At 35.6% G+C, this 19762-nt stretch overlaps 1 protein-coding gene across 2 annotated transcripts in view; it reads right to left on the bottom strand.

Annotated features, from left to right (window-relative positions):
* Positions 1–19762, bottom strand: part of MON2 (MON2 homolog, regulator of endosome-to-Golgi trafficking) — a 66110-nt gene that overhangs the window by 12896 nt on the left and 33452 nt on the right. Inside the window, exons 16-30 of one of the 2 annotated variants that reach the window (XM_059472022.1) lie at positions 19042–19146; positions 18725–18805; positions 18539–18612; positions 18370–18460; positions 17124–17225; positions 14806–14916; positions 13955–14130; positions 10602–10764; positions 9790–10083; positions 8859–9057; positions 6899–7527; positions 3847–3990; positions 3305–3322; positions 2915–3043; positions 756–946 (exon numbers count right to left, since the gene is read on the bottom strand). In XM_059472022.1, the coding sequence (XP_059328005.1) occupies positions 756–946; positions 2915–3043; positions 3305–3322; positions 3847–3990; positions 6899–7527; positions 8859–9057; positions 9790–10083; positions 10602–10764; positions 13955–14130; positions 14806–14916; positions 17124–17225; positions 18370–18460; positions 18539–18612; positions 18725–18805; positions 19042–19146 (2507 nt within the window). The remainder of the gene's footprint in view (positions 1–755; positions 947–2914; positions 3044–3304; positions 3323–3846; positions 3991–6898; positions 7528–8858; positions 9058–9789; positions 10084–10601; positions 10765–13954; positions 14131–14805; positions 14917–17123; positions 17226–18369; positions 18461–18538; positions 18613–18724; positions 18806–19041; positions 19147–19762) is intronic. The other variant, XM_059472023.1, reaches the window with a different exon arrangement.

Here is a 19762-nt window from a genome sequence, read left to right as displayed (position 1 = left end):
GAACTAGATGATCTTTAAGAACCTTTCCAACTCAAACCATTCTATGATTCTGTGATTAAACTGTCTGTCTCTGATCATTACTATTTTTCACTTCTGGACTTTCTCAGCCTGCCCGTTGTAGACTGAGACTGTGTTTCATTCTTGAGAGGAATCTGTCCATCTTTATAGTCTTAAATATGACTATTTAACTACACTTTTCAAAGAGTATCTTCAATAAAGTGTGGTTAATTATTAAGGTGCAGTCAATTTATGTTAGGTAGAAACAAATATAATTATGGGCTTCTAAGTGAACAGCAGTGTACTAAATAATTTTCAAAAATTCACAGTAAGTGGAGTATTTCAAGATGGAACTCAGGACAAATACATATAGTTAACGCTGTTAATTAGAAAAAATACCATTGCAACTCTGTTCAAAGTGAAGAAAGGAACAAATTGTGTACATATCAGCAACTCTATCAAATCTAGAACAAACATCCTTGGAGTTCATACAGAGCTCCCTGTCCTGTTCAGAAAGACTATGCCATACATTGAGAGTTCAGCTGAGCTCTTTGTTGCTCTTACACTTCACCTTTTGATTGAAGCTTTTTGTTTACTTTCTAAAAATAGAGCTTTTTGAAGTAGGAAGATTGGTTACCTCTTCTCCATCATTCATTAAAATAATTTTCATATATCAAATAGCTTTACTGTCACGTATAGTGAACAAATTACTCATGAATATTTTCCTTTAAAAATAAAAAAAAGAAAGTTGTGTTTACCTTTTTGTAAATAAAAAGTCTTCAAAAGTATTTGCTAGCTCTGGCCACATACTGTCAAATTTTCCAGAAGATGCATGCTGCCTTGCAACAGGCAGCCCAATGGAGAGAACTTTGAGAAGAGAGGACACAGCTAGCTTCCATGTGCTTTCAGAAGGACATGAATACTTCAGACTAAGAGGCATTCTAAGGGTCTGCAAAATGAAAGTCAAAACGAAATTTACAGTTGCTCAGACAAATCTCAGATGACAGCAAGTTTCTGCACAAGATCTTGGAGAGCACTGTCATAGATGGCAATACACAATCCCTACATTTTCTGCTAGTATATGAGATGGCCTTTTACAAATGCAATTCTGAAGATAATTTATCATATTTATCATATATATGCCGGCTAAAGCACAGGTCTGTAGCCAAGTACAAGGTTAGAAGTCAGAATTGATCCATTATCATTTACACTACAAAATCACATACTAATTTTCTTTTTCTGTATTGCCATCCACCATTTCGGCTAAGTCTGCCAAATGGGCTTTCCTAACACATAAGAGACTGAAGGCAGTCTGTTATCACAAATGTATTCTGGAGAATTCAGTCCCTACAAAGCCATCCCAAGTGCTTCCACAGTAAAGAAAAGGAGCCTCATTGCATTTAAATTTTTCCTAGTAAAGTTGAACTTTAAACAGTGGAACATAAACACTGGAAGAAATCTGGTCATTATTGACTCTTAAACCACATGAATTTTGAATGTAAGAACAGTTAGTGAAATTCTAAGATAAAGGCTACAATACAACTCAAATTTAAAGCAGATGAAAGTACAGCAAATTTTAAGTCTTTTAGATAGAAAGTCATTTTCAGTATCTATAAAACAAAGTCATTAATAATTTTTTTTAATTAGGCATATGAACTATTTACACGTATATGCATTCTTTTTAGTATTGTTAGTCAAACTTTAGAACCTGATAGTAAGTTTTTGGCTTTCTTGGAAAACCAATTATTTACTTGACATTTCAAATACATAGTGACTAAATTCAGGTACTGTATGTGTGCCTCCCATGCCTTTAGTGCAGTCTCCGAGCTGAGGAAAGCAAAAGGAGGAAAGACTCACTCTGACTCTCACAAGGGAGTCAATTATAATTAACTCTCTATGGCAAAAAATCATGACAGCTAGACTCTAACCCTAGAAATAAACAAAACTTTTTTTTCTGCTGCTTTTGGTCATATGTGTCCAATCTAATTCCAAAATCAACATGGGCTTTAGAAACATGAAAAATAAATTTAAAAGCATTTTCATATATCACAATAGATCCTATTGTTATCAACTGCAAATGTTATAAAAAAGTGATATTTCTATCAGTTCCACCAACCCCATTAAAACAGAAGTGGAAAACAACTATTTAACTTTGAAACACAAATATTTAATTCAAAACAGATTTCAAATAATATCACCTGGTTTAAACACATTTAGGTTTCTAAATTTCTATACAGGAAAATCCTGATGTCAGCCAAGTCATTGCAAACAAGCCACGTCAGACACATTCTTATTTTCCAGACTTCTGGAAAATATTACTTCCATTATTTACTAAAATTTTTTGCTGAAATTGAATGGTCAAAAAAAAAGTGAAGCATTTGACAATTTCACTTTAAAGGTATATTATCTACATTTATTATGTATTGTAAGGTGTATATAGGTATATGTAAGGTACATGTATTATTAGGTAACATTTCAGAGATGCATTGACACATGAAGTCACTCAAAGCTAATCAAAAGTAACAGAGCATACATCCCCAAAGTTTTTATGCCAGTCTACAGAAACTGGGCTTTGGTCTTCAATGCCATATTTACTAAGGCACCTACTTACCACACTCAGGTGTATAACACTTTCAAAGATGAACATTTTGGGGCCTAACATGTTTGTTAATTTTTATCATAACATTGAAATACTGATGTTGACATTAACCAGCTAAGAACAGTACAAATAGACTAATAAATAGCCTTTCAGCTTCCAAATAAATTATTCCCAGCTGCTCATCTTCATAAAATATCAATCTGTTTACTACAGCTTGAAGCTTCCCAGGAAGTGTTTGTCAACACTAGCTGAAAATAAAACTTCTGATTTTCAGTATAAGCTCATTAAATTCAGAGCACATGCAGGTCAAACTTTTACCTTAATAATGTTCTGAAGAACCTTCTCTGTTACCACAGCTTTGTGGCAAGCTGTCTTTTGGTATAAGTCCACCACAACTTCCAATGATCTCTCTGCAAATGGTACGTAATTCAATGCCACCCACTCCGCCTAGGAAAAGGAATTAGTAAATTATGTGTGAAAACATATTAATTAAGGAACAGAAAGTGTATGTTTTGCACTGAACTCTCCGTTTAATGCATGCAAGGTTTGCTAAGAATATGGTCCAAGCCACAAAACTGCAAATACAACATAGTCTGGCTATGGAAATGTACTCTACATTGAAGTAAAGTACATTTAAATAGGAGAAATATTGCAGTCTAAGCAAGACAACTACAATCTTAGAACAATCTTTAAGGAAATTTAACTCACCGGTGCAAATAGTTGTATCTAGTGTGATTCCATTGTGTTGCAGGACAAACAGAATAAGAAGAATTAATACATACATAATAGTTACCTCTTTGATTACACTGAATCAGATGCTCATGCTTAGTGAACAGCAGTGAACACAGATAATAAGAATTACTGAACACGTTCCATTTCTTTACAGCACGTGCAATTCAAAAATCTGAAGCTTGAGGGAATTTTCTCCATTCAAAATTATCATGCCTCTGTGTTAAATTTAGTATCTCTTGTAGGACAAATTATTTTAGATTAATTCATGTACAAATTCAGACACATTTGTCTGGTGTCCAAGCCAGACCTTTCCTACATGAAGGAATATGAAGTACAAAAGCAAAGAAAAATGCAAAGGGAGTAAAAGAAGATAACAAAAGCATTTAGGAAAAACTTATTACACAACATGCAGTTAAATTTTTACAGTTTGAACAAATGCATCTTGCTGGACAACCTATATCTGAAGCTGAATTGGATTAACCAGCCAAGTGAAACGAGTGAGATTTCTAATTAATTACCTGATTATACTTTGCATTTGCAATGTGCTTTGTTTCCAACTGTCCATACTGTGGAGGCTTGCAGGAAAATTCTACAAAGGCCAGTAGTTGGTCAAAGATTGCAGGATACATTATCTGCATACCTTCTGAGCCCACACATATAGCCTTTATCAAAAGAAAATAAAAGAAGTTTAATATATATTTCTTGAGTTTTTGCTCTAACACTTTGTGCATCAGTACAAAGAACTCCTACAGAAAACTCCCCATATAAGACTATGCAAGAGTCATGCTGTATGAAAGATTGTGTGTAGTTCCAATTGTTTAAGGAAATCAAATTTTGTTACTTTACTGAAATAAATTAAGTTGCAAGACACCTGGGCATATATAGTTCAGTAAATACAGCTATCTCATCCAATAAAAGATAACTTTTCTTCACTCTGCTTTGACTTGTCAGTAAAATAAAGCCTTATATAAGTCTTGTATCAGCCACAGCTTCTTTAAGTTCTACTTCAACATACATTTAAATCTCAGAAGCAAATGATAGAAGGCTTCAAAAAGTAGCTGAAAGAGTGTCTTATAGAGAGGAATAGAAACAAAATGAGAATTATATGGTTTGGCATAGCGAAAACTCATAATCTTGCTTTAAAATGGAAAACATTTCAAGAACAGTGCACTTACGCTACAAAAAAACCTCAAACCCCCCTATACTACAGCAGTAAAAGACTAGAAGACAAGTTCTAATGAGAAATAAAAAGAACAAAGAACAAATCAAAGGGTGTAAAATGGGCTCAGCATATGGAAGCCTGAAAAGAGATGCAAAGCTCCCTTCCATTCCCATGTTCTTGAGTTGCAATAGTGTCCTGTCCTTTGTTAGTGGAATAACATTATAAAATATATTTATTAAACTAGTCAGCATTCAGTCTGAAAAATGTTAGGTTTTTTCCATGCTATTCAAACTGCAAAGTTGTTCCACAACTTCAGGGAAAATCAGAAGTGACCCAAGTTTTTCTGTATCAGCAAAGAACCTGATCCTACACACAAATACAGAGAAAAGTTCTGTTTCAAAGATTGCAAATATTTACTTCTTTAATGCTTTCTGTGTGTACTCCTGAGAGTATCAATTGATTTCAAGAGAGGAAGAAGATACTGTGGCCTAAAGCAAAACCATCTGACTCACGGCCTTTGCTTCACATCAGCACTGGCTGGCTGCCCTGCCATGTGAACTGCACTGTGTTTATACAGCCAAGAGGAGCAATCACACAACTTCACAGAACTTACTGATATCCAAAAACACATTAATGTTTTTAGGAACTCCAGTGCTGTTGTGTTAGTAACATAACTATAGGTGGGATAGGAGGTTTGAGGTACCATCTTATGGAAGTCTGTATTTGCACAGGCTTGTTGTAACTGCCATGGTAACCCATGGAAACTGGGAGCGGGGAAGGGGAGATGTCTCACTTTCTCATGTAGAGTTATGGCTTTGGTTACTGTTTAGAAACCTTCAGCTAAAACATCTTGACAAGAACAAGAGTATAATAATGTGCAGTTTTTCCCCATGTTAAAAACTTTGGTAACCCCTTCTTTGAAAAGCCCTAATGCCTGCAGCCTTTGGAAACTAAAATCATCTGGATATGAAGACCAAAAACCAGAAAAATCTGAAATAAATAAATGGACTGATCAAATGGGAAAAACTGGATTTGGGTTAGACTGACTTGCTGGAAAAAGGAGGGTAAAGGGGACTGACTGGAAAAGGCTGAAAATGTAGACATGACTGGTTTTAAAACTTCACGTTATTTACACACCCACATACAAAACTGAGATTCAATACCAACTTCTATCCAAGCAAACTGAATTGAAATTTAAACAAAATAATTCACTCCATAGCATTTTCATGGCAGGGTTGGTTGGAACTAGATGATCTTTAAGGTTCCTTCCAAGCCAAGCCTTTTCATGATGCTATTCTTATACCTCTGTTTTCAAAATACATTAATGAATATTTGTTAAAACCATGAGCTAAAGGGATGGCTGCAAGGTAATTATTCTACCTTGCTTGCATATGTTTGAGATTAATCACCTCACACTAAGCAAAAGAGAAAACAAGACACTGAATTGCTGCTCATTTGTCAGCCACCATGTGTTTCATGAGCTAAATGGGGCAGGATTCTGACAGCAGCCAGGGGGATACATGGCCACATAGTTAAGCAAAGTAACATGAAATCCCAAAGGGAATGAAGTCAGGTCATGTGGACATTTTAATTCTGGCACTTCCCAAGTAAGTTTGTGGGGGCTCTTTTTTTCGGGGGGGGGGGGGGGGGGCGGGTTTAAAGTAGTGCTTAATATAAATGATTATTTAATTCATTATCAACTCTGCTTCTTTTGAATAAATAAGTTTTGTGAATGAGCACTGAATTTTGCAAGGAGATATGCTACAACTGCAAAAAAAAAAACAAGCAGCATTATTTTCTTTTTTTTTTTGGCTTTCAGAGAAAGAGCACTCTCATTTGTTGTTTATAGATTTACTTGCATGAAGGGTGCTCTTTGAGCATGAGTTCTATAGTAAGAATTTCTTAACCAGAGATGCAGCATTTTCCTTAAATATCTGATTATTAAGAGTCCAGAACGTAGGTAATCTGCCAGAGAACCTTCTATATTTTATGCTTTGTGTAAACTGCAAGTTCTCATAATTGCTGTTCTTTCTAGACTGTTCATGGCAGCACCTGGACATCATGTGGGACACTGTTTGTGGGACTGCTCCTCCATCTCCATGTACAGACCTTCAGTATCAACAGTACTTCAATGTTAGATGGACATATAAATGTCTACAAACACAGCACAACACTTAAGGTACTTCTGCAATCAAGTAAAAGCACATTTCATAAAGATTACACCATTCCTTTCAATGCAGAGCATCTATTCTGCAGCAGGAATGGAGATCTGATTGTTGAAATACAACACACTGTGCAATTATAAATAATTTTTTAAATCATGTTTAAATCACCCCACTATAGTTCTACAGAGTAGAAGTAGCACACACTGTAGTTTACCTTTCACACACTAGAAGTTGCATGATTACCTTTTGTAAAACATCTAAAGCTGTAAGCACTGCTTCCTGTAAACTTGTCAGAACTGCTTCAGTGTAAGATGGAAGGATGAAAGGGGAAGCATCTGAACTGATTGGAACTGAAACAGCGCCGTGCAAAATGACACCGAGCTTTTGGAGATCATCCATGCTGAAACCAGTTTTGATGTGTTGGTAAAGAGCTGGGAATATTTGAATTAAAGCTGTAAGAAAAGGCTGGCTGGGAATGAAAGTCAATTTATCACAAGTAATTGGAGGCCTTGTACTTTCTGATCCAATCCTATACCAGCTGTTCCAGGCTGCCCACCAAAGATTCAAATCTTCAATCTCATCTGTTATTACAGGAGGTTCAGATCCATTATATCTTCCTATTCTTTCTCCTATGGAGTCAGTTCTCATGAATGACCTGCCAAGACTAGTGGCAGTAGTTGTCCCTACCACCAAAGGTACAGAAACATTGATGGCAGGTGGTGTCTCAGGCTTCTCAGAGTCTCGAACAGGAGAAACAATTTGCAGGATTTCCTGGAAGCTTTTCAGAGCAGCCAAGGAAACTTCATTATTTTTGCTAAGTGCTGCTGACTGGATGTGATCAAGAAGAACATCCCAGGCTTGGGGAAAGTCTCCTATTTAAAAAAAGAGGACAGAAAAAAATCAATTTGGAACTTGCTTCCTATTCCCATTCCCACCCACCCTGCCTCTCTAAAAGGCTGCTCATGTACATGTTAGTCCAATACACAGAAATTTCAAGAGATTAGGTGGCCACTTGAATGACTTTTACACCAGTTCAACCATAAGCTGAAAGAATGAATGTGACAGAGAAACATATAAATATGAAGAATGAAACAATATACCTATGTTCTTGCTAAATTTGCTAGCAAAAAATCACATACCACATCCCATACCAGTAAAATACATTTTATTCATTCAGTATCGTAAGCCAGATTTATTCTTAAATATACCAGATGCCTGTTGATTTCAAGAAGGGTTAAACCCACACAAGGAATTAAGGGTCAAATTAATGCAATTACTCATGCAATGCATTTATAAAGAATTGATTTTAAAATGCTCAAATAATTGTACTGTGGAAAGATTTCATTAGACGCATTTCAGTTTTTCATTAAATTTAGCCTTAACCTTCAATTTTCTATATTACTAATTACAGGGTTTGAATAATTAAAGTAGTTCTAATTTTTTTATTCAGTTTTAACTCAAGTTTAATATAGCCTAAATTCTACCACATTTCTGCAAATGACTGATACACTTACTAGCTATTAATATGTTGATACCTGTATCACAAATGACCAAAATGAAATACAACTTATATCCAGTTAATATACATTAACTGCATACTATAGGATGCTGAAGGTAAAATAATCTAATGAGAACTTTTCTTTATAAGTTATACAGTCTCTATTCCTTTTGCACTTTTTCCTTGTAGAAATTACCAAGCTATTGTAAAATATTACTACATACAGCTGAACAATGAAAATATTCAATACTCCACTGACTTTAAAGGTAAATTCTCTTTGTGTTCTCAGAGTACAGTTAAATTTGACACACTGATACCACAGAAGAGATCCATGCAAGTGTTGCATTCCCTTAGACAGATAAAAGGAAAAGCATGTTCTGACAAGAACAAAAAAAAGACAAAGTATTACTGTTATCAGTCTACTATATTTTAAAGCTATTTAGCACCCAGAATTGGGACTGAATTGTGACTACTGAGATTTAATCTCAAATACCATGATACAGAAGAGGAAATCTGTAGTGACAATTTTTGGCTCTATGAAGCATGAATTAATAACTCCATAATTTTCATAACTTTTGAGGTGACACAACAAAAACCATTTTTGAGCTAAGATTGAGCTAAGCATCTTGCCCAGTACATTAAGTGAAAAGGTCATACAAAAGAACAAAGTTTATAATTGTGTCTTTTAATATCTATAAATTTTACCTAGAGGCTGCAGTAAGTATCTCCTAGTGTTAAATATCCTTGCAACTCCAGCCAGTGTTAATACCCATGTCTCAGCCCACTGTTTCTCAGCTGTATCCCTTGAATGATGAATGAGAATGTTGCCTCCTCCTGATTCAATCTTCTCTTTGTCAGCTGTTGTAGAAGATTCTCGAACCCTATCCAACAGGTGAAATAAAACCTGTAACAGCCAGAAAAAAAAGAGGAAAAAATGCAACTTTTCAAATAGCATGGCTGCATTCATAGTAAACCAACAAATTCTTTCATTATCCTTTCTGTCACTATGTCACCCTGAAAATTCCCTTGTTCTAAGTAGTCACCACAGCAGTCAAGATTAACAGTCAGTCAACTGACTTGAGAAAGGCTGGAAATAAGATACTCAAACCTAGCAAGAACAGTGTCAGCACCAGGAGAATGCTAAAACCAGTGGATCTCAGATGCTTCACAGGTACAACAGGCAGGTTCAAATATAGCCCAAAGTTTCCATAAAGCACAACAAACATGACCACGACTTAGAACACAGCATTCTGATAGATCCAAAACAGAATGCAAAGCAAGGCTCTAGCTAATACCAGATCAGCCCTGTCACATGACCCTCAAACTTCTCCATTTCCACACAAAAGATAAGTCATTCTTGTAGGAAGGACACCATCTTTTTATCAAACTCCTGAGTAAAAAATAAATTATTAGGATATTAAAATGGTATTTTAGAAGAGGCTTTAAAGGCCAGAGAAGACAAAGTATGAAAAACATTCCCAAAACCCAAGAGATTAGATTTCTGCCATCTTATGTAATCTTTTAAAAGTCTTAATAAATTATCTAAATGATGTGGTTATTAAATGGTAAATAGTTATTGGTTAATAAAACGTAAATGCTCTTTACAAAACCTTCAGAGGAAGCTTACACATCATACCTTCCATATTACTGTGTGCCACGTGGAATGTTGCAGCAAAGTTCCATGAGCACCAATAGTAGAAAACAACGTCTGCCCAGCGCTCTTTCTAACTGCAGGTCGGGGATCCACACACAGCTCTCCAAGTTTGGCATACAGGCATAACCAAAGACAGTCAAATGGTGATGCAGGATGGAAAGGTCTGTTCAGCAACACCCCCTTTTCTTCTGCCTGTTTCTGCAACACTGCTTCTTCTTTGTTTAGCTCCTTTTCAATTATTTCACCTCTTTGGAAAAAATAATCTGAAATATTCCACTACAAAATAAATAAGACATATGGTGTTGTACAATAAAAAATAGGGTAATGCTTTAATGTTCATGAAAGAAATTGTCTCTTATTTTCACAAAGTATTTTGCAAAGTACATCGAGATATTAATTTCCCTACACTAGTGAAATAAGATCAGCACATAAATTTTGCAAGGTCCAAAAACTACTCTTCTTTCTCAGCTTTTAGGTTCCTGTTATGATGAATGAACTCATCATTTTAATATGTTTTTTGTAAAAAAATGTATTAAAAATGAGATAATGATGAACATGCTTACAATTGCAATGTTATTTCTTTTAGTAAGGCAGGAATCATGGAGATTAAAAGTAAGATGTGCTCACTCAATTTACCTACAATTCCAAATGACAGCATGGGAGTTCAGTAAGAACCCAAAAAGCTACTTTATGGTTTTCATTTGTATAACTGGCTACAGAAAAGTTTTCATTAAAAAAGAAAAGCAAAAATGAAAGCCTGAAGCAGCATCACTGTAGGTTAATAAAAAACTCACCAGCAAACCAATTGAAGTTAAGCTAATATTTAGCTCTTGATTGTGAAGTCCAAAGCTTCCTGCAACTTCAACAACTATCTGCAGACAAGTACATGGCATGGTAGGAAGGAAGTCGGTCACAACCAGCTGAAGACACTGGAATGCAGTCCGTATTAAGGACTCTCTTAAAAAAACAAAATGAAAACAAAGCACACACACATACTCATTTCACATTTCTTCAACAGCATGGAAATATGTTGAATACAGTACCTCAGGAGACAGCATTATTAAATACAAAAAGAAAAAAATTAAATTAATGTTTTTGAGAAGAATTTGCACCACTTTAAATGGGGTTTTTGAGCTATAATTTTAAGTTGAAGCTTAAAACTCTGACGAAGTAGTTTAGTCCATGTTAACTACCTAGGGAGTTGGAAGTTTAGACTTTTAGACTTTCCAGTGGTCCTTAGCTAACTTTACACAGTGAAGTCCACTTCTCTGTTTTAGAGTTCTAAGTCTTGTTAGTTCAAATGTTTTCAAACATTAGAAAAAAGCCACAATGGAAAAACCAAAAAAAACCCCAAGCTTCATTTAGGCATGATAATCTTCCAAAGAGCAAGCTGTTCTGAAGAGTTTCTCATATCAGCAGTTACAAATTACTTCAAGTATACCAAACAGGTGGGCAAAATTTGGTTTTGTTTATTAGGAAAGATGCACACTAATATAATCGTAGTTTTACTTGCTTCAATACTACATTATATCAGACAAAATCTTTTCAAAGTATATACCCTTAAATAGATCCTTAATAATTACTTCGCCTTCAGAATTTGATTCTGAATACAAACATAAAAATATAGTACAGAAAAGGTTTGCAAGAAGGAGTTCTCAGAAGAGCAAGGCCATTTGCAACTAAAATATTGTTCAGTGAGAGACAAAATGAAGGCATCAAAAGGAGTGGTGGAGTGTAGGTAACACAAATGGGGAAGCTGCATTTAAATTTCACTGCAGGGTTTTTTCAATGTTTAATGTACAACAGAAATAACTTCAAAGCTTTGTAATACAGAAACTTGGTGTCCTTCAGGATATACATCCTGGGAAAAAATTTCAGACTACAGACATGTCAGTTACCTATTCCAAAATCACAAATTAATTTTTTTTATTAATCCTAAATCAAAATCAGATGTGGGTCATTTCCACTGTATTGTAACAGCCAACATGATATAGAAACCAGAGGAATATACAAGAAACTTCACATGGACAGTAATGGTTTAACTAATAGTTCTCTAATATGATGAATACTGCAGAGAAACATCCATCCTACCATGTAAGATCAAAGTATTTACTATTGCTATACTGATGGAGAATAGACTCACACAATACTTTCCCCCATACTCATTAGAGGAGTCTTTAAAGTGAAACAGACCCAAAACTGCTGCAGTTCCCCCTCCAGTACACAGTTTCAGAGGTATGTGACCCTCAAGGACTCTAAGAGAAAAGAGAAGGAGGCAGGAAATCAAAGTATAGTTCCACTACTCATTCTGAAGTACTGAGCTAATGCGAAAGTAACCTGTCTTTCTAAACTTCAAATGCAAGGCTACAAGAACAAATTCAGAACAGTTTTTCCAAATTAAGGTCCCACACTGCTATGTGCTTGAAGAAAGGTTTTCAAGTCTCTCATGCAGGTAGTAACAGTGATACAACTCTTCAAATTGTGGAACTGTCCTTGGTGTTACAGGTGACCACAAAAAGATAACTATAAATAGAAGAAACTTAAGCTCAGTGAGAAATCTTAAGATTGTGTAGGGCTTTATCTATGCTTAAAATAAACAGAGGCTTTCCACTGAAAAAGACTTCACAGACAGGCTTCCTTTTGTTTGGCAGGATATTACTGTACAATCCAGAAGTGACCAAAGCATGGTTTTTTGTTATCAAAACAGAATTTTCTGTTTTTATAAAAGCCTGAAAAGCAGTTCTCCAGGAAGGTAAATGGACTCTGTCCTGGAATCCAGGATGTTCACTGACTGATCAGAGGGAAGACAGTCAGTCTTGTGGTCAGTAAGTTAATATTTAAAGTACAATAATAGCATCTGCATCTAGTACTCACAGCTGTAACTTAGGTAAGAAATTAAGTTTTTTTCTCAAGGAAAAGGAGGCATGCTTTTTTTTTCCCCTACTCTACTTAATATGATGGGGACAAACAGTGCTATGTAGGTGAAGTAGATTATTCCATATACTTTGTGGAGGAGACTAAGAGATAACACAAGATGTTAGTAACATCTTGAGATATCAGCCAGTGAGATATGGGTTTGAGATTTAATGGGATCTGAAGACTGTCTTGAAAAGGAATTTGTGGTGGTTCTTGTCCATCACTAAAACAGTGAAAATCAAAAGGCATGCAGGAATAGGTTGCACCAAGTGTGGAAACAACAACTACCAAATGAAGCTTAATTACAAAAAAGAGGATGCTCACAACAAAGAATGCCAAAATCCTTGGGAATTTTGGTAGGTACTACTGACAATGCAAACAATACTGGTCCAAGAGCAAAATCCTTCAAGCATTTGAAGGGGCTTTAAGCTTTTATATGACCAGAAGACTAAAGCTAAGGTGAGACAAAAGGAGAGCTATGCCAAGGAGAATTCTACTGACACTAGAATTATGTGATGACCCATCCTGCTGCTAGTCTTGACTAGCACCTAAAAAACCAAGGTGGATTGAGTGTGTGGGTATAATTCTTGGTGCTTACAGTCACAAAGGCAGATGTTCAATTCATTGCTCATTTCAAAAATACTCATTGCAACTTCATCTCTCACTTTGCCTTGTGAGCAGAGAACCAAGTCCACCTCTGCTGGCAACAGAGTCAATTGTCTAAGTCAAGGGATTCGCCCACAGCCAGTAAATAATCTTCCATCCTTCTGCTACCAGCAACCATTTAGGTAGGAAGGCTTCAAGAAAAAGAGACAGCTATCAGAAGAAAACACACATTAGAGACTACTAGAAGATTTAAGAAGAAAAAGAAACAATAGATTAACTGAGCGAGAGCTGATTCACACAGAAGTATCGGCAAGCATCAGAGAGATGTGTCCACCAGATGGTCAAGATCAAATGAAATGGCACACTGACTGTATACTGCATGCTGACTACAGGAGAATGTAGACTGGAATAATATTCGGGTCATTTGGAAGATTAATTCAGTAAAATAAACAGTGCTTCAAGAAGAATTAAAAAGTGTACTTTTGCTGAGTAAATTTTTTCACAAGCCGAAAATCACATTGAAACTATGATTATTGAAGTGGCTATTAAAGTACAAAAATACAAGCAGAATTTTTTCTACTGTTCTTATCTTACATGAGTTTAAAATTTTATTTCCACCACTTACCCCTGATCACTTTGGATTGCCCCCATGACTCCAAGCACCAATGGCCAGCCAGGTCCTAGGCTGTCACCCTGACTCTGTAAAATCTGTAGCACACACTCCAACTGCTTGATCCTGATATCAGGATGACTAATGTTTGACAGCTCCTTTAGTGGATTCAATAAAAGCAACTGCAGTCTCTAAAAGTAAACAGTAAAGCATATTAAGGATGCTAACATTTAACTGATTCTTAAGTATTTTTATGTATGAGTGAAAACCTCCAGTACAAATTAAAGATTCATTGAATTAACTCAGTAGCTCACTCACTAAATGCTCAAATTCAGATCATAAAGGGTCTTTGCAGAAAATCTACCTTCCTGACTCCTGTTCTCCAGGTTCCTCAGGAAGCAGCTACAGATGCTACTACAGTTGCATAAAAAGTGTCATGCAACTTTATGCTTACTCAGCAGGGCTACACTCAGCTTCCTCAAGAGTCCATGGAAAAATATCCAATGACTATCAGTAAAAATATTAGAATATTTTATTAATCATGGATTGAACTGCTATAATTGAGAAGGTTAGGCAAAACACATTTTCTACCTGCCACAGAATCAATCACATATATACTACTAAACATTTTGTAATTGCTTTGCACTCATGGAGGTGACCCATAATTTGTACCAAGAAATGGACATAATATGCAAGCATCACTCTTAGTTAGGTATTTGAAAAATGGAAGAGGATAGTTTATTAGAATGCTTGTGGTGGTCCACAATAGTTACATCTGAGTGTTACAGTCAATGACTTTATATACTCAATAGCAAAGCTGCTTTAAGAATGAAGGGGGAAAGCATCTGCTTTTAAACTTACTTTACCTGGTTTTGAGATAATGGAGGATCATGTCTGAATGTCAGTCCTGCTTTAATGAGAGAAGTTAAAGCTTCTGCTCCCCATTCTCTCATTCTGGAGTTGGGATGCTGACAGACCTGAAAACACACCAATGTTTTGTTTAAAGACACTTTTATTTAACCAACATATATAATACATTAAAAACTGGTATTTTAATTATATTATAACGTACATACAATAGTATAACAATAATACAATAGATCTCTAAATGGTAAAATTTGGCTTGAGAGTAAAAAAAGAAATTTATCTTTTGGAAAGACGTACCTTCTGAATAAGGAAGCAATAGGAAGCAGTGAAAGACACAGAAGGAAACATAATGAAAATTACATATATAATTCAAGTAAATAAATTTTCCAAAATGAATAAACTAACTGCTAATTCTGATAATGATTGCTTAAAAAGCACCAAACAACCCTTCAACAAATGCCTAAGAGCCTCAGGTTTAACTTAACCTAAAGCTACAAAATTGGAATTTTCACACACTGCTTAACATAATCAAGTGAGGAGCACAACAGCAGCCAACAAAGAGTCTTCTATATTCTCAAATACAAAAAGTAACTACATATTGAAGACAAAATAAACCTCACACTCCCTTTATTTTAAAAACTTGACAAAGCAACAGTGAGCATCTTTAAACTTGAGTTTCAAATGCGTATCTTCGTTTCTCTTTTTCTCTAAGTTCTCTAAACCTAACAACTTTTCTAATTGCTTTTTTAGAATATAAGACTTACAAACACTGTGCATATTCATTTCTTAGATAGCTTGTATGAACTGTGCTGTGTATCTAATACATTACCCTCACACTAATATGGGAAGTGTACAGTTTCACTGACCACTCCATAATCATTCCCACCCCCCTTCCAGCCCTAGCTCTGATGGTGTGAGAACCCAGAGTCAAGTCCAAGGCAGTCTCATAAAGAAGGCTGATGCCTTTTATTGGTGTACCATTCTCCTCTCAACCACTAGCCAAACTGAAAAGGTGAACAATGTAAAAGAGATAGCTTAACATTTAAAAATGTGGACAAGAAATAACCACTCTACTGATTAAATTACATTTAAAAAATTTTATATAAAATAAAAAGAGTAAATTAGAAGTACTTCATGCTGTGATTCTGTCCAGATGACCAGTTCCAGAACCAGGGAACAAGCTATTCCCTCAGGTTGTGTTTAATTTAATCATAGCTGATGTTTCCTCCTTCCTTATTGTAGCTCAACAACTTAGGTTTAAAAGGAAATAAGGCAGTACACTTTGAAAGAAAATGGAAGACTCTGTATTTCCTACAAAACAGTGGCAGATTATCTGCACTGCATAGGTAACAGACTGAAACAGACTGCTCCCTAGATGAAAACAGTCTCAAGATGTGGATGGTGAACCTTATTGTTTTGCAGGGCAAAAAATAAACAAGAGAAAGAGATGCCTGTGCTTTAAGTCTTTAAACCCAGAAGTATCTATTTTTTTCTTCTAGATAAAGCAAAATGTGGCTTCCATAAAAAGATATGGCCAATCCTTGATACTGGTTGAAACAATGCACTGGTGCTAAGGAAGTATCTGATACATCCTGAATTATGAGGAAGAAAAGCCTTCTCCTTTACCTACTCTAAAACACACATTTATTACATTTTATTCTCCTATATATTTGTGTGGAGAATTAAAACTACAGTTACATTCAATCATCTGTTTTGGGTTTTCAATTCAAAATGTAAGGTTTTTTCCTTCATATTTTTCATGTTGAAGTTAAAATACTGAAAAAATTGAAACAGGATTGTGACATTTTTATACTTGAACAGTATTCTCTTAAAGAAAGTAATCAGAAGTTAGCTTAAATATTAAAAAAAAACAAACAAATAAACAACCCTTTCTTAATAAATCTCCTGGCTTCAATTCTAGGAAGATTCTATCTCAGAATCATCCTAAATATTTGTACTGTGTAAAATAATAAATTTGTGCTAAATAGTAAATTTGCGCTACCTTAATTAGAACAAATATGTGAAGTATAATTACTTGATCTTTTTAGACACTGCTGTGTCAAAAACATATAAAGAGTGACAGCACCATAAAGAAAAAGTTACCAAGAGATACTAAAATATTGTAATTTAAATATAATAAATTCACTTTTAAATCCAAACCATAATGCATTCAAGTAGCAACAATAAAGTGCCTGAAGTAAAATATATAATTATAATTCATATTTTTTTTTTAAATTACGCATTAACAACATATTTCCACGAGATTTTCATTAATCCAAACTAAATTCCAGTACAAGTGATAAAAGCCATTAGTTACCTCCAGAAGATGACCGGTCAGAGGTCTCCAAAGAATCTCAATCCTGTGCATGTTAACCAGTCCCGTTTCCAGTAATTTAGCAACAGCAAAAAGTGATGGTTCCTTAATGAAAGGGAATTGGAGCAGGTGACTCTGAGGCAGCTGCCACAAGGCGTTTTGGGGGGGTCATTTCTAAGGCGCGGTGCCGCAGGGCGGCCACACGGGGGCAGCAGGCTGACAAAAAGCAGCACGGACGGTCCCTAGGAGCTCGCCTCGCACAGCCCCTCCCTCCGACCGGCCTTGTAGCGTGACTGCCCAGCGCAACAGCCTCTCCCCATGCAACTCCTCAGATTATATATATGTGGAAAAATCTGGAATATTTCATTTCATAATGCCCTAATTATTTATCTTTCATTTGCTCTATAAATTCTTTGCAGGAGTATGATAAATTTCCCATTCATTAAACCTATCCGCAAATATTTGTCATAAGCTTCATTCAATTTTACTTTTTTTTAAGATCAACATATAGTCAAAATGACTGTTGCACTGAAATCATTATCTCTTCCCATTTCTGCTGATTTTTTACTCCAATTTTCAACTGCTTTTAAACACAAACTTTGCTTATTAAATTAATTCTTTGTTGCTGTAATAGCAAAATATTATAAAACATGTTCTCTGCCTTAATTATCTCTAGTGTAACAGATTAAGGACAAGCTTTCAGAAACTCTCCTCTGGGATAAGATTATGACTAGGAGAATATATATTCAATCTTATCAATCACAGGGTCTTCAACCTTTCTGGGATAAAGGTTGTTTACTGAAGCCAACATGACTACTAACTATGGTCTCCCAAGTAAATATGACTTACCAGGTTTTTAAATACCTAACTGTCAGGCTTTCTCTGAAGTACATTGTAAGAGAAAATTGAAATGAAAATGAGCATCTCACAGAACATACTGTGCTACTTAGCATCCCTAACCTCTGAAATTACATGGGCTTTTAGAAGTTTCATCCACCCACAACCTTATTAATGGAAACACATGACATTCCTTAAAAAGCACAGGAACGCAGTGAGGATGTTCAGAGAATGTAGTAACTGTATGAACCATTAAAAACAAGACCTTCTCTGGTTCATATTTTGTTTTTTAATCTAGAGCATGAAAGGTATTACTGGTTTTAGTATTAGGAATACTTAATTAAAGAATAAATGTACAAGTCTTCTGCCTGTTTCATAAAAACATCTAAAAAAATAAACAACTTTTTTATACCTTATTGTTTCCATAGGCCATATCCATGGCTTCCAGGGACAAGGAGCAAAGGGCATTTATTAAGTGATGTAAAGACACATCATCAAGGTACCTGAAAAATAACTGCTATCAAAACACTGTCAAGTTTGATATACATATATTATTTTAATTACAAGATAAGGTTTCTTACTGTGAGTTTTCAAAAAGCTTTGAAATCATACTGGATATAGATGGCAGATCAGTCATAACTGCTGTAGTCAGAACCTTGAATAAAAGACAGAAATATGTCTTACAGATTGCAACAGAAAAAAAAAAAATATATATATTATATATATAATATATAATCATTAACTGCAAAACAAACAATCATGCTTACTGTGCTTGGCCCTTCCACAGCTCTCCCAGGTTTTAATGCACCCCCAACACTAGGCTTCAGTCCCAGAATCCATACAAGATGCTGAAAAATACAAAAGGCTCATTTTTGAGGCAGAGAAGAAAATAGCATTGCACTCAAGCTAGCCACCAAACAGAACTCAAGAGAAATGCTACAGTACTTATTCAAGGCAATTCACAGAACACCATGAGAAGACTGAAAGCTTCTTCTATTGCTCACTGAGCAATCGAAAACCAAATTACAGCAAAACACCAAGGCATAACAGCAAAGCATAAATATTTCCTCACAGGAAATATTACCTGAAGGGTAGCCAGGACAAGTTGCCATGATGTACCAAGAACAGCTCCATGGAAGTGAGCTAGGTTGAGTAATGTCCTCATACACTGGATATTTTTTGATGTCAGCTAAAAAAAAAACAACAACCAAACAGCCATCCAATTTTTATTATTCATAATGATAGTGTTTCTAGCAAACTTCCAATTTTTACTGAAGTGCTTTAAAATTACATTTTGTTTGCACTACTGAAATATATTTTTTTAGAGAAGTAGTTCAGTATTTCTCCTTCTTCTCTCAGCCTTATCTTGGTGAAGCTGAATATGAGCACTTGAGTGCAGCATCCAGCTCTGCAGTCCCCAACACTGGAAGGACATTGATCTGTTGGAGGCCCACCAAGATGTTCAGAGGGGTAAAACACCCCTCCTATGAGGAAAGGTTGGGAGAATCAGGATTGTTCAGCCTGGAGAAGAGAAGGCTTAGGGATGACCTAATTGCCTAATTACCTGAAAGGAACTTCCAGGAAAAACAGGGCAAGACTATTTACAAGAGCATGCAGTGACAGGACAAGAGGGAATGGCTTCAAATTGAAAGAGAACAGGTTTCAGTATCAGGAAAGAAATCTCTACTTTGAGGCTGGTGAGTCACTGGAACAGGTTGCCCAGGGAAGAAGTCAATGCCCGATCCCTGGCAGTGGTCAAGACCAGGCTGGATGGGGCTTTGAGCAAGCTGGTCTAGTGGAAGGTG

This window comes from Ammospiza nelsoni, chromosome 5 (genome assembly GCF_027579445.1).
Source record: "Ammospiza nelsoni isolate bAmmNel1 chromosome 5, bAmmNel1.pri, whole genome shotgun sequence".
Taxonomy (NCBI): Eukaryota; Metazoa; Chordata; class Aves; order Passeriformes; family Passerellidae; genus Ammospiza; species Ammospiza nelsoni.
Note: the sequence above shows the minus strand (reverse complement) of the source record. Positions and strands in the feature narration are given on the sequence as shown.